At 41.2% G+C, this 23,845-nt stretch overlaps 1 protein-coding gene and 1 long non-coding RNA gene across 13 annotated transcripts in view; one reads left to right on the forward strand and one right to left on the reverse strand.

Annotated features, from left to right (window-relative positions):
- LOC112221920 (rap1 GTPase-activating protein 1) overlaps window positions 1-23,845 on the forward strand; it is a 113,681-nt gene that overhangs the window by 30,571 nt on the left and 59,265 nt on the right. For 11 of the 12 annotated variants that reach the window (XM_042303841.1, XM_042303830.1, XM_042303832.1 and 8 more), the window contains exon 2: window positions 15,008-15,043. Coding sequence is in view for 11 of the 12 variants with exons in the window: in XM_042303830.1 (XP_042159764.1) it covers window positions 15,008-15,043 (36 nt within the window). In the remaining variant the exon portion in view is untranslated. Of the gene's footprint in view, window positions 1-15,007; window positions 15,044-19,414; window positions 19,622-23,845 lie in introns of those variants that run through there. The other variant, XM_042303834.1, reaches the window with a different exon arrangement.
- Window positions 18,016-20,839, reverse strand: LOC121840441. Its single transcript, XR_006079631.1, has 2 exons — window positions 20,423-20,839; window positions 18,016-19,004 (listed from the first exon to the last, which is right to left on the reverse strand). It is a non-coding gene; the product is annotated as an uncharacterized LOC121840441 (long non-coding RNA).

A 23,845-nucleotide genomic window follows, 5' to 3' on the forward strand; every position in this document is an offset into this window, starting at 1 on the left:
GGGAAAAGGCTACCTAAGTATGGTTCCCAATCAGAGGCAATGATAGACAGCTGTCCCTGATTGAGAACCATACCCGGCTAAAACAAAGAAATACAAAACATAGAAAAAATGAACATAGAATGCCCACCCAAATCACACCCAGACCAAATGAAAATAGAGACATAAAAAGCTCTCTAAGGTCAGGACGTGACTGGGTCGGACGAAGTGAGGCGCAGGACACAGAACTGAGTAAAAACTTTACCTTACTAGAAATTAAACCAACAATATATCCCACACCCGCCATGGTGAGCGTCAATCATATCCTAAATGAGAGACAGTTACATTTGTTGTCTCTCTGTACTCTCCTCCATGTTGTTGTCTCCTCCATGGTCTCAACCTCCAGCACACATCTTGAAGGGCCCTTCCACATACAGTCTTAATGGGACTCATGAAATAAACGGTGAACTATGGCTTTGTCCCAGATCAGGACACTCTCTCCCCACTGGGCACAGACATCAGTTCATAATCTATTCCACGTTGGTTCAACATCATTTCATTGAAATTAACAGAAGAGGACGTGGAAACAACATTTTTAAATTACGTGGAAATAACATTGATTCAACCAGTGTGTGCCCAGTGCGTCATCTTCCCATGGCCCAAGATCACAGAACCACAGACAGAAAGGCTGCATGCACTCACTGAGGATTTTTACTCTCCTGTTCGCTTGTCTACAGTGCAATGTAAAGCACTGAGGGAAGAAAAGACAAGGATTAGTGTGTGTGTGTAGACCAGGTTTCTCCAACTGGTGGTCTTGTGAATTTTCCTTGTTGGATATAAAAGACTGTAAAAACACCAGAAAATCAGCAGCAAGTATTCCCACACATAATAAAGAGACACGGGGGGGTGTGGTATATGGCCGTTTTATATACCGCAGCTAAGGGCTGTTCTTAAGCACTACGCATCGTGGAGTGCCTGGACACAGCCCGTAGCCATGTTATATTGGCCATATACCACAAACCCTGAGGTGCTTTATTGCTATTATAAACTGGTTACCAACGTAATTAGAGCAGTAAAAATACATGTTTTTTCATACTCGTGGTATACGGTCTGATATACCATGGCTGTCAGCCAATCAGGGCTCGAACCACCCAGTTTATAATATGCTTTAGTCAAATATTATATCCGTTTGGGCTTCTTGTGGTCAATTTGCAGTCTACAAATTATTTGTAATTTTGTTATGCACCCCCGATCATCCGCACAATAAAAAAACTGCCCGTGGATGTATGCACATGAGAATCCCTGGTGTAGACTCTGTTCAAGAACAAACAAGTGGAAAGGGTCATTGTTGTGAATGTGGATCAGACCAACAGCAAATGATATTCTAAGCAGTCAGCTGATTTGAGTAGAGCAGCTTCCTCCAATGATATTCCCAGTCAGTTGATGAACAGATGCCTTACAATTTAATGTTGTTTAGGAGCAATACTCATCTACAGTACAAGAACACCCTGTCTCTTCCTTATGAGAGGGTTGTATCCAACCTTGTGGGTTTTAAATTATTAAATTGTCTAGTCTCTACAGAACACAAAAACAACATGGAGTGGGCGTCTTTTCTTTGTCCTGATGGTCAAGTTTGCATGACAAAAGCTCAGCCAATGATTACACCGGAAGGCAAGGCCTCTTGAGTTTTAGAGACTGTTCAAGTGGCTCTCTCAGGGCAGGGGCAAAACAAACAGGATATCTAGGCCATACAAGAGGGCTGTATTCAAACACTGTGAACAGTATTCATATTCACACTGACATTCACATATTTATTCACAATGGAAAGCTACCCTGCTTTGGAGAAAAGGGGGGAAGCATAGGTTGAACTAGGATGTGCATACAGTAGGCTACCCTTAGGGCTAGATTCCTTGCTTAAGATTGATGTAAAAAAAGAAAAAATCCACTGGGGCTGATTTGCTTGATTCTATCTTGCTGCAGCTTTCTACTCCCCTGATTGTGGAGTCAGTGACACATATTTTTAACCTGAATCTCAGGTGCTCTCCCTGGGGTTTGGAAGGCGGCCCGTGTGCGCCCTCTCGAAATTGTCTTGCCTAGCCAAAACCTTTTTGAATCATTAATCAACTGTCAGCTTAGACCCTTCCTCGCTACGAGATGTATAGCAACATCTCTGCTGTGACTTTGGTGTTAAATGATGTGGTAAAGGGTATGGATAAGAGGAAGTGCTGCCCTCTTTGACTTATCAAAGGCTTTTGACTACTCTTTATTGATTCAAAGATTGTCTGTAATCAGTATGGATTATGCCAGCAGCATACCACCCTGCATACCAGTGCTGGCTTGCTTCTGAAGCTAAGCAGGGTTGGTCCGGGTCAGTTCCTGGATGGGAGACCAGATGCTGCTGGAAGTGGTGTTGGCGGGCCAGTAGGAGGCACTCTTCCCTCTGGTCTAAAAAATATATATATATATCCCAATGCCCCAGGGCAGTGATTGCCCTGTGTCGGGTGCCGTCTTTCGGATGGGACGTTAAATGGCTGTCCTGACTCTCTGAGGTCATTAAAGATCCCATGGCACTTATCCTAAGAGTAGGGGTGTTAACCCCGGTGTCCTGGCTAAATTCCCAATCTGGCCCTGAAACCATCACGGTCACCTAATAATCCCCAGTTTACAATTGGCTCATTCATCCCCCTCCTCTCCCCTGTAACTATTCCCCAGGTCGTTGCTGCAAATGAGAATGTGTTCTCAGTCAACTTACCTGGTAAAATAACGGATAAATAAAATAAAACATAAAAATGGATCTGGTCATGTAATTGGTTTGAAAATGACTTGACAGAAAGGACACATGCTTTTTCTGATGGTGTTGAGGTTTCCTTGATTTTACGAAAGGTGTCCCACAGGGATTGATTTGAGGTCTTGTACTTTTAAATGTATATAAACAATGTTGGTCTATCTGCAAAAAAAAGTATAACATACACCTGTATGCAGTGTACACTGTTGTGTACACTATTGTCCCCAAGGTTGACCAGGCTCTTTCAGAGCTTCAATCTGCCTTTATTGTTTTGCAGAAAGCCTTTGTTCAACTGATGATTTATGCATATGTACATTAGATGGTGCCCTCATTGATCGTGTCCCCCTTTTATCAATATCTGGGCATCTGGATTGACGAAAATCTATCTTTCAGAAAGAATATTGATGAGTTAGTTAAGAAATTATTATTTATAAGGGGATTATGTCATAGGAATAGGTCATGCCAAATCATACCGGTTATAGACTATGGCGATATTGTCTATATGAATTCAGCTGCCACTGTATTGAAGCCATTGGATGCAGTTCATCACACTATGCTTTAATACGGGCGATAGGTTCAGTAGACATCCCTGAATTCTGTATTAGAAAATAGGCTGGCCCTCTTTGAAGTCTCGTCGATCGATGCATTGCACTCTTTTTGGTTATACTGTAAAAGCCCTATACAGCATAAACTTCCGCCGTACCTTACTTCATTGATAATTTTAAGACACACGAGATACCAGACCCGGCCTCAGGGATGGCTAACTCTGGAGATCCCTTCTATCTCCACTGAGTTAGGTAAATCTCATTTGAGTTTTTTTGCACCTTCTTTTGGAATAATCTCCAAGGTGCTCCAAAATTGGATGAAATGGTGCCTCTAGGGCAGGGATGTCAAACTAATTTTGGTTGTACAGTGCATTCGTATGCAGACACCTAGACTTTTTCCACATTTTGTTACTTTACAGCCTTATTCTAAAATGGATGAAATAAAACAACTGATCCTCATCAATATACACAAAATACCCCATAATGTCAAAGCAAAAACAGCAAATCTATTAAAAACAAAAAACCTTATTTACATCAGGATTCAGACCCTTTGCTATGAGACTCGAAATTGAGCTCAGGTGCATCCTGCTTCCATTGATCATCCTTGAGATGTTTCTACAACTTGATTGGAGTCCACTTGTGGTAAATTCAATTGATTTGAGAGGATTTGGAAAGGCACACACCTGTCTATATAAGGTCCCACAATTGACAGTGCATGTCAGAGCAAAAACCAAGCCATGATGTTTGAAGGAATTGTCCGTAGAGCTCCGAGACAGGATTGTGTCGAGGCACAGATCTGGGGATGGGTACCAAAAACTGTCTACAGCATTGAAGGTCCCCAAGAACACAGTGGCCTCCATCATTCTTGTTTGGAACCGCCAAGACTCTTCCCTTAACTGGCCGCCCGGCCAAACTGAGCAATCAGGGGAGAAGGGCCTTGGTCAGGGAGGTGACCAATAACCCGATGGTCAATCTGACAGAGCTCTAGAGTTTCTCTGTGGAGATGGGTGAACCTTCCAGAAGGACAACCATCTCTGCAGCACTCCACCAATCAGGTCATTATGGTAGAGTGGCCAGACGGAAGCCACTCCTCAGTAAAAAGCCACATGACAGCCTGCTTGGAGTTTACCAAAAGACACTTAAAGGACACAGACCATGAGAAACAAGATTCTCTGGTCTGAATAAACCAAGACTGAACTCTTTGGCCTGAATGCCAAGCGTAACATCTGGAGTAAACCTGGCACCGTCCCTACGGTGAAGCATGGTGGTGGCAGCATCATGCTGTGGGGATGTTTTTCAGCGGCAGGGACTAGGAGACTTGTCAGGATAGAGGGAAAGATGAACAGAGCATGTGTTTCTCTGTCTGTCTCAAAGGTGACTGGTCTGATCTGTTAGTCTGTGCTGTCGCTAGCCCTGCCATATCAGCATCGCCATGCTCTGCTCTGGTACCATTGTGTGTTCACAGTCCCAGCTACACTGTACTCCACTGTATTGGAGCATCAATGTGCACATTCAGCCACTTCACTCTCATTTACTCCGTCAATGGGCTCATTCAGCTGCCCACATTATACAGTACAGTCAGCCTGCTGGCCCTGGACCTGGGCTCTTTCGCTATTGTTGTTGGCTAATATTTGTTTGTCAGACATTGAATGGGAGGATGGTGTGGCATCCATTTGTCCAGAGGCTTTTTGTGTTTTTTTCTCTTTCCAATCTATTTTTATGAGAATGTTGTTTATGTTTAAACAGAGAATGTTGTTTATGTTTATGTTGAAATGGTGCTGGAATAGTGGAGGCAGCTCCTGTTTTCTCTGCGACTTGCGGTAACTCTCTGTTGTTCAAAATCAATAGTTGTTTTAGTAGTCCAAAAATGTGGGAAACATTACCTTGCTTGACCATGCTGTAGGTCATGTAACTGTTTGTTACAAGCGATCTGTTTTGTGGACTTCACTTCAAGATGTTGCTCTCCGATTTTGTACTAAAATAAATGTGTGGTTGAATTTATTCTGCCACTGTGTCTTCTTATTGTCTCGGCCTTATAGGCCTATATATCACTAGCAGGTTATAGAGCAAACAACGCAGTTCTCACAACACAGGTTGTAATATGGCTTTTTTTCTGGATTAGCTTCCCCAGTGATTTTCCCATGCACCACTACTGCATTATTCCAATGTTATTCTGCATTTCAAATGATCATCAAATGAAAAATAGATGGAACAAGTCCTGGTAGTGTTCCTATTCGGTAACCAATACACAGGAGCTAGAGGAAGACCGGTGTTTGAGCTTTCAGCTGAATTCTCTTACAATCCCCTCACGACCTCCTTTGCAATCTTGCCCGGTGACTCAATTGCTTAAATTGACTTTATAATAAAGTGTTGGCATAAGTTATTTTAGAAAATGACATTTATATTCTTGCATTTTAAAAAAATTGACAGAGATATGCAAAGCAGTTTTTTTTGCCAAGTGGAATTGTGTGATTTACGCTGTTGCCTGAAGTGACATCCCATGTCACGGTGGAAGCAATGTGAGGGTCCTGCTGTGCTCCTCCTGTGTTTCTCTATGGGACAGTGAATCATCTCACAAATATAAGACAAGGTGGGAAATGGTCAGTTGAAATCTGAAGGACATGTAGAGCTAAACTTTAACACTGACAACTTCTTGGATGCTACGCCATTCAAGGTTTGGGCCAGTGTCGCTCTGTGAGACTAGCTTCAAGCTGTCTTTTCCTCGCTGTTTCCATGGAAACGACTAGCTTATTTTTAAGCAATAAGGCCTGAGTGGGTGTGGTATATGACCAATATACTGTACCACGGCTAAGGGCTGTTCTTTCACTATCAGTCCCAAGACCCCAGCAAAAATCTGCTTTTCATTTATCTGACTTTCATTTATCTGCTTGTCCAGCCTTAATATTTAACCTCACAATGAAGTGTTGAACTATTTTCTTTTCAGGACAACCAGGGCTACAAGTAGAACACAAGACAATTTGACATCAACAGTTGCATTCATGATTTTATTGACATGAGGTCTGCCAAAGCAAAAACCTGATAAAAATGTATTTATATGAATGCTGTAAGTACAAAAATAGTTTTCTCAGTGGAAAATGAATATCCAACTAGTCAGTGACAACTGTGTGGAGTTTGTGACAGCAACTATGTGAGCTTATTACAGTATTATAGGCACTATAATACTGTGATCTTCTATGTAGAAGAACTCCTTACCTTTTAATGACTCTTATGTAGTTTGTGAGCATCATAGAACAAAACATGTTACACGTGCATGTTCGTGGGAGTCTCAGCTTTTCATAGATTTGAGTAGTTTGTAGCTCAAACCATTCTGACTCTACAGATGTTTTTGTAAAAAAAAAAAGAACCTTCCCCGGGCCCCTTCGGGATCCGCCCTTGTCTCACAAACACCGCTCTTGCTAAGCCCCCACTAATCACACATACAGTTGAAGTCAGAAGTTTACATACACTTAGGTTGGAGTCATTAAAACTCGTTTTTCAACCACTCCACAAATTTCTTGTTAACAAACTATAGTTTTGGCAAGTCGGTTAGGACATCTACTTTGTGAATGACAAGTCATTTTTACAACAATTGTTTACAGACAGATTATTTCACTTATATTTCACTGTATCACAATTCCATTGGGTCAGAAGTTTACATACACTAAGTTGCCTTTAAACAGCTTGGAAAATTCCAGAGAATTATGTATTGGCTTTAGAAGCTTCTGATAGGTTAATTGACATAATTTGAGTCAATTGGAGGTGTACCTGTGGATGTATTTCAAGGCCTACCTTCAAACTCAGTGCCTCTTTGCTTGACATCATGGGAAAATCTAAAAGAAATCAGCCAAATCCTCAGAAAAAAAATTGCTGCAGGAGGGACTGGTGCACTTCAGAAAATAGATGACATCATGATGCAGGAAAATTATTTGGATATATTGAAGCAACACCTCAAGACATCAGTCAGGAAGTTAAAGCTTGGTCGCAAATGGGTCTTCCATCTGGACAATGACCCTATGCATACTTCCAAAGTTGTGGAAAAATAGCTTAAGGACAGCAAAGTCAAGGTATTGGAGTGGCCATCACAAAGCCCTGACCTCAACCCTATAGACAATTTGTGGGCAGAACTGAAAAAGCGTGTGCGAGCAAGGAGGCCTACAAACCTGACTCAGTTACACTAGCTCTCAGGAGGAATGGGCCAAAATTCACCCAACTTATTGTGGGAAGCTTGTGGAAGGCTACCTGAAATGTTTGACCCAGGTTAAACCATTTTAAAGGCAATGCTACCAAATACTATTTGAGTGTATGTAAACTTCTGTTCCACTGGAAATGTGATGAAAGAAATAAAAGCTGAAATAAATCACTCTCTACTATTTTTCTGACATTTCACATTCTTAAAATACAGTGATGTTCCTAACTGACACGACAGGGAATTTTTACTAGGATTATTTGTCAGGAATTTTGAAAAACTGAGTTTAAATGTATTTGGCTAAGGTGTATGTAAACTTCTGACTTGAACTGTACCACTGGTTGGTACCAACAGATGCTAGAAATATACAAATCTAATGGTACAACCCATGTTTTAGACGGTTTAGAAGTCCTAAATCACACCAGCATGATGGTGGGACTCATTGGGTTAAGATACCGAACTGTGGAGGAGAGGCATGAAGAAACAGTATTCTTGCTTGGATCAGGTGTATTTTTCACCCTCTTAGCTGTTTCACACCACCTGCAGATCTGCAGTCCATGTGTGTATTTACCTGAGCTCTACTCAACCATGACTTCTTACTTTAACAAGAGACTTAACTAAAGCCACAGTACCATGACTTCTTACTTTAACAAGAGACTTAACTAAAGCCACAGTACATCTTTGCTTGGGGGCCATGTGGTGCAAAGCGTGTTAGGTTGGACATGGCCAGGCAAACGGGCTGAGAATGTGAAAATACAGTATGACTCAGACTCGTATTATAATGCATATGCTGCCTTGCCAAAAACACTCCATCCTGCTCGGAGTCAGAGAGACAAACAGAAAGTACTGTTGTCCTGCTGATAAAGGTGAAGGCTACGTATCACCATTTAGTGCATGGGTGTCAAACTCATTCCATGGAGGGCCTAGTGTCAGTTAAGACCTAGACAACCAGGTGAGTGGAGTTCCTTACTAATCAGTGACCTTAATTCATAAATCAAGTACAAGGGAGGAGCAAACACCCGCAGACACTTGGCCCTCAGTGGAATGCGTTTGACACATGTGATTTAGTGTCAGCACTTTTCTATTCGAAACCCAGCCCAAGGTAAGGCTAGCTTTGTGTTGCTAGTGGAATTCCACTCTGTGCTGGTAGCAGTGATATTGAATCAGATAAAAGGTCAGGTTTCATTATTGTGGGAACATTTACACTTTTTCAGTTGATAACATTATACCTCCAACATAATGATAGCCTTATGTCAGCTATAATGTTATCATATATTAATACGAGTATTTTCATTTATGATAGTAAACAAATGTTTACAGTTTCTTCTCCAGAGTAGTTTCTCATTCCCTTTGTATTGGCCTCACCCTCAACCCAGTTAATAAAACTAGGGCAATTATCCTGTCAAGTAAAGTAGGCTACACCTTACACTACATAAGTACACGCTATGTACACAAACACTCACACCCCCTCCATACACCTCACACTTCAATAACAAGAATGAAAATGAGCAGCTTCATGTCCTTATCTGTCAACATGTCTTCTTCAGTTTGTCAAATGTTGCCTAACAAATATTTAGTGTAGGCCTAGCGACATGTTTGACAGTGTGTAGCTTAGTGTTTAGAGAGAGGTCAGAGTCTTGTTTTGAAGTGAACCAAAGCTTGTGTTTGCACTAGCTTTGCAACCCATGTTCGTCTCCTCACATTGTTAAGCTGAGCAACCCCCTTTCTGATGGAAAATAGAACAGGACAGAACATATTCCCAGCAGGTATTTTAGGTTGGAGCCTGCATTGACCAAGAATCTAACCGCACCCTGGCTTGATTTCATTTTATGGGAATTCCAGGCAACCTGAGAATGGGTGGGACCCACAATTTTTAAAGATTGGAAAATATTATGCTTGTGATGCTCATGAAGCCTGCACTACAATTCTTAACATACTATCCCGATGCAGTTAATGCTTACTCCTTCCAAGCAGTTTAAAATAATTTATTCTACCAAAGGAAATGTATGTATTTTTTGTACTGTATACACTGTTATAACTACAGCACACATGTCAGGCATAGAGCACCCTCAGGACTATTGTCACAACATGACAATAGTCCTCCTTTAAGAATGAGAAGGACAGTGATTAGTGAAAGTACCTTTACCAATCATCTTACCCCTCTGGATTATTGTCCCTTTCCCCTTAGTGAGGCTATATTTTCTTTCTTTTTCTTTTCTTTTTGTACCTTTTTCACCCCAATTTCTTGATATCCAATTAGTAGTTACGGTGTTGTCTCATCGCTGCAACTCCCGTACGGACTTGGGAGAGGCGAAGGTCAAGAGCCATGCGTCCTCCAAAACACGACTCTGTTGCACCAATATGATGGAGGAAACACTGTACAACTGGCGACCGAAGTCAGCGTGCATAGGCCTGGGCCGCCACAAGGAGTCGCTAGAGCACGATGGGACAAGGACATCCAGGCCGGCCAAACCCTCCCCTAACCCGGAAGATGCTGGGCCAATTGTGCGCCGCCTCATGGGTCTCCCGGTCGCGGCCAGCTGTGACAGCCTGGGATTGAACCCAGGCTTAGACCGCTGCGCCACGCGGGAGGCGAGGCAGTATATTCTGAGAAAGAGGTAGTTGCTTTAAGGATTTTATTAGTTCTGTAAAGTGACCACATGGGTCTTTCCTCAAATGGAACAAAATATCAGTACATGATTAAATAAGGCTGTGGATATTGCGTGTGCTCCCTCTCCGGGCCTCTAGGTCACCAGGCTCATTATGGTGCACACCTGTCACCATGGTTACACACATAATGACACTCACCTGGACTCCATCACCTCCTTGATTACCTGCCCTATATGTAACTCTTTGGTTTCTTTATTGTTTCATGTCTGTGCGTTGTTCGTGTTTCGTATTATGTTTTGTTTATTGATTAAATCACTCACTCCATGAAGTTGCTTCCTGACTCTCAGCGCACATCGTTACAGTGGAAGTAACACTGTATCCTATTCCGTGACATCAGTATTTTAATCAACCATGTCTATATTTACATGCATTTTAGTCATTTAGCTAGAGTGACTTACAGTTAGTGCAGTATTTCCAGTGGAAAAATGCCTGTTGTGTCCATTCATCCTTGAAAAACCTTTGAGTTTTGCTGAAAGATTGAGCCTATAGACAAGGCTGGAGGTGAAAACGGTGTGCATGACATTGATTGATTTGTTTGTTTTTGCTTGCAGTTTGTACAAAAAACAAGTCTGGCTCAAGTGATATATACAGTGCCTTCAGAAAGTATTCACAACCCTTGAATTTTTCCACAATTTGTTGTGTTAGTCTGCATTTAAAATGGATTAACTGTAGATTGTGTGTAAGTCAAAATGGAATTATGTTTTAGAAATTAAAAGCTGAAATGTCTTGAGTCAATAAGTATTCAACCTATTTGTTATGGCAAGCCTAAATGACTTCAGTAGTAAAAAGTTGCTTAACAAATCAGATAAGTTGCATGTGCAATAATGGTGTTTAACATGATTTTTGAATAACTACCCCATCTCTGTACCCAACACATGCTGTACAGTGCATTCGGAGAGTATTTAGACACCTTGACTTTTCCCCCAAAAATGTATGTTACAGCCTTATTCTAAAATTGATCAAATAAAAAAACATGTCCTCATCAATTTACACACAATACCACGTAATTATAAAGTGAAAACCGATTTTTATAAATGTTTGCAGATTTATTAAAAACTAACAAATGTTTACACAATTATTCAGACCCTTTACTCGATACTTTGTTGAAGCACCTTTGACAGCGATTACAGCCTTGAGTCATCTTGGGTATTATGCTACAAGCTTGGCACACCTGTATTTGGGGAGTGTCTCCCATTCTTCTCTGCAGATCCTCTCAAGCTCTGTCAGGTTGGATGGGGAGTGTCGCTGCACAGCTATTTTCAGGTCTCTCCAGAGATGTTCAATCGGGTTCAAGTCCGGGCTCTGGCTGGGCAACTCAAGGACATTCAGAGACTTGTCCCGAAGCCACTCCTGTGTTGTCTTGGCTGTATGCTTAGGGTTGTTGTACTGTTGGAAGGTGTACTGTCACCCCAGTCTGAGGTCCTGAGCGCTCTGGAGCAGGTTTTCACCAAAGATCTCTCTGTACTTTGCTCTGTTCAGCTTTCCCTCGATCCTGACTAGTCTCCCAGTCCCTGCCACTGAAAAACATCCCTACAGCATAATGCTGCCACCACCATGCTTCACGGGTAGGGATGGTGCCAGGTTTCCTCCAGATGTGACTCTTGACATTCAGGCCAAAGAGTTCAATCTTGGTTTCATCAGACCATAGAATCTTGTTTCTCATGGTCTGAGTGTCTTTAGGTGCCTTATGGAAAACTCCAACCGGGCTGTCGTGCCATTTACTGAGGAGTGGCTTCCGTCTAGCCACTCTACCATAAATGCCTGATTGGTGGAGTGCTGCAGAGATGGTTGTCCTTCTGGAAGGTTCTCCCATCTCCACAGAGGAACTCTGGAGCTCTGTCAGAGTGACCATCGGGTTCTTGGTCACCTCACTGACCAAGGCCTTTCTCCCCCGATTTCTCAGTTTGGCTGGGTGGCCAGGTATAGAAAGAATCTTGGTGGTTCCAAACTTCTTCCATTTAATAATGATGGAGGCCACTGTGTTCTTGGGGACCTTCAATGCTGCAGAAATGTTTTGGTACCCTTCCACAGATCTGTGCCTCGATACAATCCTGTCTCGGGGTTCTACAGACAATTCTTTCAACCGCATGGCTTGGTTTTTGCTCTGACGTGCACTGTCAATTGTGGGACATTTATATGGACAGATGTGTGACTTTCCAAATCATATCCAATGAAAGGAATTTACCATAGGTGGACTCCAATCAAGTTGTATAAACATCTCAAGGATGATCAATGGGAACAGGATGCACCTGAGCTCTCATAGCTAAGGGTCTGAATACTTACTTTGTCGTTATGGGGTATTGTGTGTAGATTGAGGATTTTTTTCTTTGAATCCATTTTAGAATAAAGCTGTAACATAACAAAATTTGGTAAAAGTGAAGGGGCAGAATTTCAAGCACAGATTCAATGACAGTCCAGGGAGGTTTTCCAATGCCTCGCAAAGAAGGGCACCTATTGGTAGATATGTAAAAAAAATAAAGCAGACATTGTACATCCATTTGTTATTAATTACATTTTGGATGGTGTATCAATACACCCAGTCACTACAAAGATACAGGCGTCCTTCCTAACTCAGTTGACAGAGAGGAAGGAAACCCCTCAGGGATTTCACCATGAGGCCAATGGGGATTTTAAACCAGTTAGAGTTAAATGGCTGTGATAGGAGAACTGATGATGGATCAACATTGTAGTTACTCCATTATACTAATCTAATTGACAGAGTGAAAAGAAGGATGCCTGTACAGAATAAAAATATTCCAAAACATGCATCCTGTTAGCAACAAAGTCATACTGAAAAAAATGTGGCAAGGAAATGTACTTTTTGTCCTGAATACAAAGTGTTATGTTTGGGGCAAATCCAATACAACACATTACTGAGTACCACTCCTCAAATTTTCAAGCATGGTGGTGGCTGCATCATGTTATGGATATGCTTGTCATCTGTAAGGACTAGGGAGTTTGAGGATAAAAATAATAGAGCTAAGCCCAGGCAAAGTCCTAGATGAAAACCTGGTTCAGTCTGCTTTCCATCAGACAACTCCATCTTTCAGCAGGAATATAACCTAAAACACAAGGCCAGATATACACTGGAGTTACTTGCCAAGACAACATTGAATGTTTCTGAGTGGCCTAGTTAAATCGGCTTGAAAATCTATCGCAAGACTTGAAAATGACTATCTAGCAATGATCAACAACCAACTTGACAGAGCTTGAATAATTTAAAAAGAATAATGGGCAAATATTGTACAATCCAGGTTGGCAAAGTTCTTAAGAGACTTACCCAGAAAGCTGTAATGGCTTCCAAAGGTGATTCTGACATGTATTGACTCGGGGTAGAATACTTATCTAATAAAATATTAGTGTTTCATTTGACCATTTAATTAAAAAAATATATTTAATTCTTCTTTCATTTTGACATGAGTATTTTGTGTAGATCTTTGACAAAAAACTGACATTTTAATCCCACTTTAACACAAGAAAATGTGGAAAAAGTCAAGGGGTGTGAATACTTTTTGAAGGCATTTTAGGCCTATCTTGTGATGCAAAGAGGTCAACCATCAGAATGTTCATACCAGCTCTATTTCCAGTAATGGTATTGGGATTCCTGGGATGTAAGTTGGGTTGTGAGTCCATAGAAAATGCAGACGATTCCTGGTGACAGAATAGACAGAGATCCATGGAAAGATGAGTAAGAGGCCTGGATTCCTGAAACTCCACTGGGAGTCTGGGTGGAGTCCCAAAAAAGTCCCAAAATGGCACCCTATTCCCTACATAGTGCACTTTTTTTGTCCAGTCATATGGGCCCTGGTGAAAAGTAGCATACTATATAGGGAATAGGGTGCCATTTGGGATGTGACCCTGGACATCTGATCATGGACTGTCATCCCAGTAGGGGGGAAACATTAGCGTGAGATCAGATCCACAGTAGAGGAGACAGCTGTAGGAGGTCGTTTAGACATCTTAAACATCCCACTCACTAGTTCCCAACAATCACTACAGAGCACCAACTCCTTAGTCATGCTAGTCCTGGAGGTCCTGGAGAATAGACTGTAGGAGTCCAAAAGTAAGACTGGGCCAGATCAAAAAATGTGTTTGTGTACCAAGTCCCATTGTACCATCTACTGACATAAATTGAGAATCACAGGCTGGCAGTTGATTTAATTCACATCCACGGTGTATCATTTGATCATATGACTAGAGCCATATGAACACCACTGGTTTCAAAAAGTCACATGAAGCTCAGGAGGTCTTTAGGAAGTCCTGGTCATGCGAGCATGCTTTGTTTGAAAGACGGGTGCACCCTGCATTCAGTAATGGAACAAGTGGAGTTTGTGTCAGGAAATTCAGGACTGGCACCGATCCCTACAAGTGCCACTTAGTTATTTAGATTAACTGCTACTCCCCAACGCATTTTCTGTATTATAGTGTTTACGGCACTGAGCTGAAATGGCCATGTTTACTGAACTGAAGTAGTGCTGTACACCATCCTTTTTCTCAGCTCAAACTTAAAAGCAATGTATTGTGTAGCCAAGCAGACTGCTGTACTCCCTGTGAGATCAATAGAATACCTTATGTATAGCACTGTCTCTCTTTGTTAGAAAACAAAAAAACATTAACTATTCATGTTGGTGCCAGTGCTCTTGTCTCTTGGGTTACCCCACATTACAGTGGTTGATTAAAATAGATTGAGAAAGCTGGATTGTGAGAAGCAGCATTGGTACAAATGTCAGTTTTAGACATCTATTCTATAACTGTGGATCACAAGGACAGTATTAAACATTATTACAGTAAATGGATAATAGAGGCAGCAGCTAGACTAACTCTCACCTCTCTCTCTCTTTTCAGAGTGGACAAGACTTTCTCCAGGGCCAGAAGCATATGGTGAGTTCCTCTTCTTCTGATTCTGCATCATGTAGTATCAGTTACACTGCAATTTAAGGACAACTTATTGTATGTGAAGGATACATACAGGCAGGGCTCGAAATGAACTGTTCTCATTGATAGCACGGTTGTGCCTAACTTCAAAAAGTAAGGAGCACCAGACAAAATTTAGGAGCACCAGAAAAAAATACTATTTTCACTGAAAATGACTGTCCTGTCATTCTCAATTTTCATCAGTTGTTACCTTGATTATGTAGAACGCATCACAAGAGAGTGGGAAAGACAGAATAAAAACTACTTTGAATAATTGTATTCAAAAGTGCAACAACAAACCTATTTATTTAGGGCGTGTTCATAAATTCACTCTGGCTATCTACTCCGATTTCAGAGCACTCTCGTCTGAGTGTGCCAGAGCACAGAATAACTGATGAATTTAGGAACGTTCAACACCCGTTGAATATGGCCGGTGTCAGTAAACATTGGCAAAAAAAGCATAATTAAATTGTTGACAGAAGCACAGTTACAGTCACCAACGCTCTGGATAACATGAAAACAGCCTAACCAGCTCTGCTACAGTGAGTAAAATGGTTAGAGTGGGGTGTTCTCTAATTTATGTCTGGAAATAGCTAGCTAACTTTAGCCAGTTAGCTTGGGTGTTAGACTGCCGTTGTTGTCAGAACGCTCGGATCAACCCTACTCCTCGGTCAGAGCGTCCAGAGTGCGCTCTAAACGCTCCGAGAGCCATCTGGCAAAGCTCTGAATTTAGGAATTTAGGACCACACACTGAGCATTCTCTGGCACTCCAGCGTGAATTTACGAACGCACCCATAGATTATTAGTTTTGGACAGACAAATGTAACGTACAAAACAGAAGATTGATTGTATTCAAAAGTGCAAAATAATATGTATATAGGTGATTAAAATAACTTTTATTGTATTTAAGTGCAACTGGAAACTGTTATACATTACTGCATTTAGCGAACAGATGATAATAATAATAAACATAATACAAAACTATGTAATAAAATGAATGTTGTAAAAAAGCAACAAGCTGACTATGAACTGACACTTAATGAAATACATGTTTAGTCTCCTCTCACAATGACTAATCGATTTCTTAGATCTAGAATGTAGCTAATAAATCAACTAGCTTTTAGGGTTTGGACGTCCTAAGGAACCGGGATAACACTAACCCTCTTCCCGTATAGTAGCAATAATGTTTGCACAGGACATCACGTTTCCAAGTGTGGAGTTGATTTGTCATAAATGTTTTTTTCTGGGTGAGTAACATGGGTCTGAATTTGGTAAAAGCCATCTACTCTTTGGTAATGCAGTAAGCGGTGTAAAATGTCATCTCTAGCTCTGCCTGTTGACCAGCTTGGGCTGTCACCTGTTGCCTGTCAAATACTGCTGGTAGCTAGTAGACGTAGCGATGTTGCTCCAGCCCCTGTCCCGATGCACTTGATGTGCTTTTGGCTTAAGTGGTTTAGGTTGCTGTGGCCAGTGGCAAAATAAGTCTTCCTGCTTATATTACTCCACACTTTCGACAGTACTCACAGAACATTGTGTTGCTAATTTTGTCCCTCCTTAGCTACTTGAATTCGCAAAGCTACCCCTCTCGGAACAGGTAGAGCTTTTTCTTTTTCTGAGGAGATGGATATGTAGCAGCATCTCCGACAGTGTCATCATCATCTTCTGGTTGTGGTTGATAATTTTCATCATTTGTTTTTTGTCAAAGAAAGATTCAGTTACACCGCACTTCATTGTTGTTGTTCTTGCTAGCTAGCTCATGCCATTACTTAGCTCACAGTTCCGAGGGAATGTTTGCATGAAAAGGGACTGGCTGTGTGCCTGGCGTTTGATTGGTTTAAATAGCTATATTTAAAAATTTGAAGCTTTATGATTGGTTATTATTTGTAAACAGTGTATCTTGTTTGAGCAGTGAATAATATATGTTTTATTGTCATACACCGGATAGGTGCAATGAAATGTGTTGTTTTACACAGTCAGTCAGTCATAGTAGTACAGTGCCCCTAGAGCAAATTAGGGTTAAATGGATACTGTTTATATTTACCCAGAGTCAGATGAACATTTGGATACTATTTTTACCTCTGTGTCCAGTATGAAGGAAGTTAGACAGTAGTTTTGCAAGCCAATGCTAACTTGTGTTTGTGCAATGCCTTGAAGTCTATGGGTCTCTACGAGCATTGACAGATGTTTCACCTTGACAGCTCGGTATTGGAACCAGCAACCTTTCTGTTACTAGCCCAACACTCTAACCAATAAGCTACCTGACATATTGGATTCTTTTTTTTTTGTCACATGGTGCTCCCAAAATAAAGGTACTGGTCTCACAGCAAAAATGTTTTGTCAGATATGTGACCAAATTGGTCGCACCCTAGAGCCCTGTATACAGGTGAATGATTTCCACAGAGTAAGGCTTTTGTCTCTCCACAGGACATTCTGTTTGTGAGACACTAGTACTCAGGCGTCATGCACCCATTATTTTAGAAGGGGCACAAAGTACGTGAGGATGGTCATTATGCACAATTCTATGTAAAAAAAAAAATCTGCATAGTCTATCTAAGCATACCTCTTTACCTCATTGTAATTTTAATGAATGATGCACATTGATTCTTTGAGAACTTCTATGCCTTAGGAGTTTAGTATAACTGCCACGCTGGTATATAGTAGCGCAACCCTAAATATGCTTCTCTGCTAAAATCTGGGTAAAAGATTGAAAGGAATATGAGTCTTATTCAGTACATTTAGTACTTGCTTGCTTTTCTAAAGCTTAACAAACTAACCAGCAGGCATGCCTGCTAAGATAGTTAGACATGCTACTTTATTGATAGCCTGAAATGGCTTGGTAGCTAGTTATCAGGTTGGGATATTGGAAACCTATCTAGCTGGCTAGCTAAAGCCAACTTCAGAAAATTGCTAGGTGGCTAGTATTACAGAGAAACAATAAAGCATATTGGTTGTATTTATTCACCAAGAAGGCTTAAATAGGCTACATAGCTTGATTAATTTACAAACAATTAATTTACAAATATACCTCCTGCGAATCCTGCCCATCATCGACAGCTAAAATCAAATGCTGTGTGTTTGTATGGAGCTGGTATCACTCTACACTCTCTCCTCCTCCACTGACGATACTGTCTGCACGCACTAGACATAGACTATCTAGCATATCTTTGCTCCTTGGAAGGAAGTTTCAAGTGTTATTTGTCACATGCACAAAGAACCACTTGCTAGGGAAAATAGGGGAGGTGTACTCTTTGCTTGGTTCAGTCAGTGTGGCACCTCCGCAATACAGCTTATAGATATTTTGATAAATAATTATAAAACCTGCACTTGAAAAGGAAGTTTAGTAATTAATTGAACATCTGAAATATCTGGATAATTTTAAACAGGACAAATCTGAGGGGGCACATGACCTTGTGCCCCCTATGGTCATGACACCTGCCTCTATGACGCCTCTATGATAAGAACTTGAACAGTTTCACTTGAGATCCCACAGACTGAGTAAAGTAATACACGAGCCACTGATAGAGTGGGAGAGCAGCATGGGACACCGTCCTGCCCAGCCAGTCTGCCGCACTCCCCGTCCCAAGTCCCATTATCACAGTAAAGGCACTGCCTAACTGTTCTGCAGTGTTGGCAGGACAGGGTGGCGCAGGAGAAGTAAGGCTAAGGCTCTGTTCTGCTGCTGAGTGGCATGTGGAGCCTGGCACCGACACTGCAGACACACGGACAGGAGCAGATGGAGCTCAACTCTCCCTGGCTGTCCTGGAGGTTGAAGGGTTGCACTGGATGTCAGCCCGACCTCTACCCCCCTCTCTCTTGCTGTGTGACCGCACCAGGACAGAGGCTCTCTGCTTAGTCCCTGTGGGAGTACTCACTCAGGAGCATCCATTCTCTGTCTGGTCGAAACCAGGCCTGCATTACTCAGCACTACCTGGAACACAGGAGGAGATTAGAGTAGAGGGGAGTAGGACCGCTTCCTGATACAGTATCAGGAAGAATGTTCTGCAGTAAGACAATTTGGGAATACAGGGTTTTTTACATTTCTATAGTAATACTTATTCGCTGAATGTAATTTAGAGCTCAATAGCAGTCTTGGATTGGTCTGCATGGCCAATTGGGATTAAATCAATGCTAAAACAGAGAAAAGTTGAATGACGCAGGTTGTACCTAGTATCAGCTTTCCTTCAATATATTCAGCTGAAAAACAATAGGTGGAGGTGAGTCATTTTCAAAAGAACCTCAAAGACCTTTCCCAACATCTCTCTAATGTGGAAAAAACAAACCGCTAACAAAGCCAAGGAAAATCATGTGGCTGCATGTACGTTGCAGGCTTGGACAGAGGTCTCCCAGAAAGTACTGTTTATTTTGTAGGCCCACAAAGAGGACTTGTTGCAGGAAGTTAATCTGCTAAAACTTCCAAATGACAGTTTTGAGATCATGTAAAGAAGCCTGGTGTTTATCAGTTAACCTCTAGACAAGAACAATAAAAACACAAGATACCAACATGCCTTGCTCACTTTTCCGAATCGGAAGACCAAAGAAAATCTGGTAAGTTTCCCTTTGTCTGTGCTATAGAAAGGAAATTTCTATTGTTTTGGCGTGTGGAAATAGCAATGCATTTCCTGTGCATAAGCGCATATTGATAAGGGTATTTGTTGAACCACTTTACTTGGGACGGACCTGAAGACGTCAGTTTAAAATTCACCAAGTACCGATGTTTGAACATTGTGTTAACACCTTTGATTGGCCCATTGGTACACGGTAGACAACTATATCAGAAATGTGGAATTTGATTAGCAATATATTCTGCTAAAATGCTAGCGTGATTTTCTCTACTTTTCCATAATGGTGCCAGACTGCCAGTTTTTATTTCTCAGATAGACAGTTTACTTCCAACAGCAGATATTTGGGATGAATGTTTTATTGTTTTGCCACCTCCATCTGCTCTGTGACCAGTCTAGTTCTCTCTGTCTGTCTGTCTTCCCTCTGAGTTATGTAGGTCAGTGACTGTCCCTACCTGAACACATTCGCATTAATACTGAGTCATACAATAAAGACAGTCAGTGATTTAGTTCTCCTCATGCTGTTTGGGCTGATTAGCATTTACTGTGGAACCATGATTCACCCCTCTGTGTTTACTCAATGTTATGTAATGCTTATGAAGGCTCATGTCAATTCATATCACAATACCAATAGTGGAGTTTGTCACATTTAGCTGTGTCTATTTCCATCCTATATCCCGCAGCAATGGCAAATATGAAGTTATGTAGAGTAGAGTGATTGCAAACACCCTGAAGGGAATGAGAATTTAGATAAAAGAGAGTGCCAGTCTGTGAATGATCTACTTACTGCTCTGCAGTCTGCTCCCTCTCTGAGGCTCCGCGTGTGTGTGCAGCGGTCACTTGCGCCCCTTCCCCCGCCACTCTCTGCACCCTCCCTAGCCTCTCTCCCCTCTAGCCTCTTGTCCTCTCCACGTTGCTGCAGCGAGTGGAGCGAATGTATTAAATCCGGTACTTGTTGTTAAATGGAACCACAGCTCTCCAAGGCATAAATAATCTTTTTTTTTGTTTTAAGTAAAAAAATATACATTTATCTACCTTACATTTTTTTTCTGTGCTGTCTAATTATTTAATCGGTTCCTTTTTGTTCTCCTTCAAACATGTTTTTTTTTACTTTGGAGAATTTGTCATTGCATGAGAGACTGAGGGACAGCGTAAGTGTAAAAGTGACGTCATTTTTACGTAATGACGCCATCTTGCGACTTCTAGCGAAAAACGGAGCAACCAACAACTACTTTCCTTAACAAAATTAAGGAAGTTTCCTTTAAAATTATTCATAAATATTATCCTGCCAACCACTATATGAAGAAGTTTAAGGAAAACATCAACTCAAATTGCACCTTTTGTAATGACCACCCAGAAACAGTTGTGTATCTTTTTTGGCATTGTATGCATGTAAGAAAACTGTGGCAAGACATCTGTAGGTTTATAATTGAACACATTTATGAAGATTTTACATTATTGTGGAGAGATGTACTGTTTGGATTCTTTACATACAATAGAAATAAGCGGAATCATTTTTATGTAATTAATTTCATTATTCTTTTGGCCAAATTTCATATACACAAATGTAAATTTACAAACAGAAAACCATTTTTTCGTACCCTACAAAAAGAAATTGAACTGTATTTTAAGACGGTTAAATGCTCTACTAACAAAAAAGCCGTTAGAATTGTAAGTATATGCATGTCCCTTAAGGTCCTTGTGTAATTGTAATGTGATATTGTACCCCCTAGCCCCCAGCCCCGCCCCTAGCGCGATTGTCTATGGTTTGTAATCTATGTATGCTTGTGTTCCCTCATGTACTTTATGTATTGATTTGAAATAAATTTAAAAAAAAATATATAAAAAATAAATAAATAAATAAACAGCTACTTTGATTGAAAATAGTTAGAAACTCTGCTTTTATCATTCCTGCTGTTTCTGCCAGATTTGAATAGTACTCTGAATATTCCTGTGAAGAACTCACAACATTTTTTAAAATGTATTTATTTAAAAAATTATTTTTATTTTTATCAACAACAAATCAATACAGAAAGTACATGAGGGAACACAAGTATATATAGATTATATACAATGGACAATCGCGCTATGGGGTACAATATCACATTACAATTACACAAGGACCTTAAGGGACATATATACACTTACAATTCTAACAGCTTTTTTGTTAGTAGAGTATTTAACTGTCTTAAAATACAGTTCAATTTAATTTTTGTAGGGTAAGAAAATGTGTTTTTTTGTTTGTAAATTTACATTTGTGAATGTGAAATTTGGCAAAAAGAATCATGAAATTAATTACATAATGTTTCAGATTATTTCTATCGTATGTAAAGAATCCAAGCAGTACATCTCTCCACAATAGTGTAAAATCTTCAGAAATGTGTTCAATTATAAATCTACTGATGTCACATATACATATTGTCATGGTGATCCACATTTTGACGTGACTTGTTGTCAAACTAGGTCTTAGAGGGAGCACTTGTATCACAGAGACAACTGGACCCCCTCAATCTGTGTCCCTCTCTAAAATCCTTTAAAAGGAATAGCAGTAATTAGTTGGAATCCTGTGTTGGTTGGTAAACTGTCAGGAGAGGCTCCTAGCCTCCCACGCATGTTTTCTGAAACTAAATCATATAAAAACAAAATCTACATATTTTGAAACAACTATAACTAAGTGAGTGAATATTATTTATAATAAGTGTTATATGGAGAAAATTGGACCTCCCTGAAATGAAAATGTATGGCCCTTCCTTCAGCAAAATATATTTTCCTAAACCCTCCCTGAACACTTGAAAAAAAACAAGTTACCCTCCCCTATACCCAAAATAATAATTAGAACAAAGTGGATAGCAGAGAACATGTTTACCCTCACTTGGACAGATCAGAGCCTTATGCAGTTTTAGAAACTGTTCTTCGTCGTGTAAGCGTTACATGGCAACGCATTAATTTTGATAGCGCACAGTGTGTCTTTTTTGCAACGAAACTGTACCTGTTTGCAAGTAGTTAAATATGAAAAGTCAAAAGTTAGGCCTACCTTTCCACCCCAGACAGAGTAGGCCTACAGTGGGGAGTGGGGAGAACAAGTATTTGATACACTGCAGATTTTGCAGGTTTTCCTACTTACAAAGCATGCAGAGGTCTGTAATTTTTATCATAGGTACTACCTACTACCCTTTCCACCCCAGACAGAGTAGTCCTACCTTTCCACCCCAGGCAGAGTAGGCCTACCTTTCCACTCCAGACAGTGTAGGTCCTACCTTTCCACCCCAGACAGAGTAGGTCCTACCTTTCCACCCCAGACAGAGTAGGTCCTACCTTTCCACCCCAGACAGAGTAGGTCCTACCTTTCCACCCCAGACAGAGTAGGTCCTACCTTTCCACCCCAGACAGAGTAGGTCCTACCTTTCCACCCCAGACAGAGTAGGTCCTACCTTTCCACCCCAGACAGAGTAGGTCCTACCTTTCCACCCCAGACAGAGTAGGTCCTACCTTTCCACCCCAGACAGAGTAGGTCCTACCTTTCCACCCCAGACAGAGTAGGTCCTACCTTTCCACCCCAGACAGAGTAGGTCCTACCTTTCCACCCCAGACAGAGTAGGTCCTACCTTTCCACCCCAGACAGAGTAGGTCCTACCTTTCCACCCCAGGCAGAGTAGTCCTACCTTTCCACCCCAGGCAGAGTAGGTCCTACCTTTCCACCCCAGACAGTGTAGGTCCTACCTTTCCACCCCAGACAGAGTAGGTCCTACCTTTCCACCCCAGACAGAGTAGGTCCTACCTTTCCACCCCAGACAGAGTAGGTCCTACCTTTCCACCCCAGACAGAGTAGGTCCTACCTTTCCACCCCAGACAGAGTAGGTCCTACCTTTCCACCCCAGACAGAGTAGGTCCTACCTTTGTAGGTCCTACCTTTCCACCCCAGACAGACCTTTCCACCCCAGACAGAGTAGGTCCTACCGATGCCGCTTTAACTGCTGGCTACTCTTATTCCGTGGCTTAACCCAACGAGAGAAAGTGTTTCCCCAAAAGCTGTCTGGGTTTAAACATCTTCTATTGTACAGCAAGTGAATTGCTTAATAAATTGATAGCGACAGAATTAGATTACTTCCCAAGCAAATGACTTTTTTTTTTCTTCTCCGGCTATTGAAGCCTCAATGTCAAAGAAACGAAACAATGATATCCTCATATGCATCGGAGTCTAGTCTTTCCC

This window comes from Oncorhynchus tshawytscha, linkage group LG22, assembly GCF_018296145.1.
Source record: "Oncorhynchus tshawytscha isolate Ot180627B linkage group LG22, Otsh_v2.0, whole genome shotgun sequence".
Lineage (NCBI taxonomy): Eukaryota > Metazoa > Chordata > Actinopteri > Salmoniformes > Salmonidae > Oncorhynchus > Oncorhynchus tshawytscha.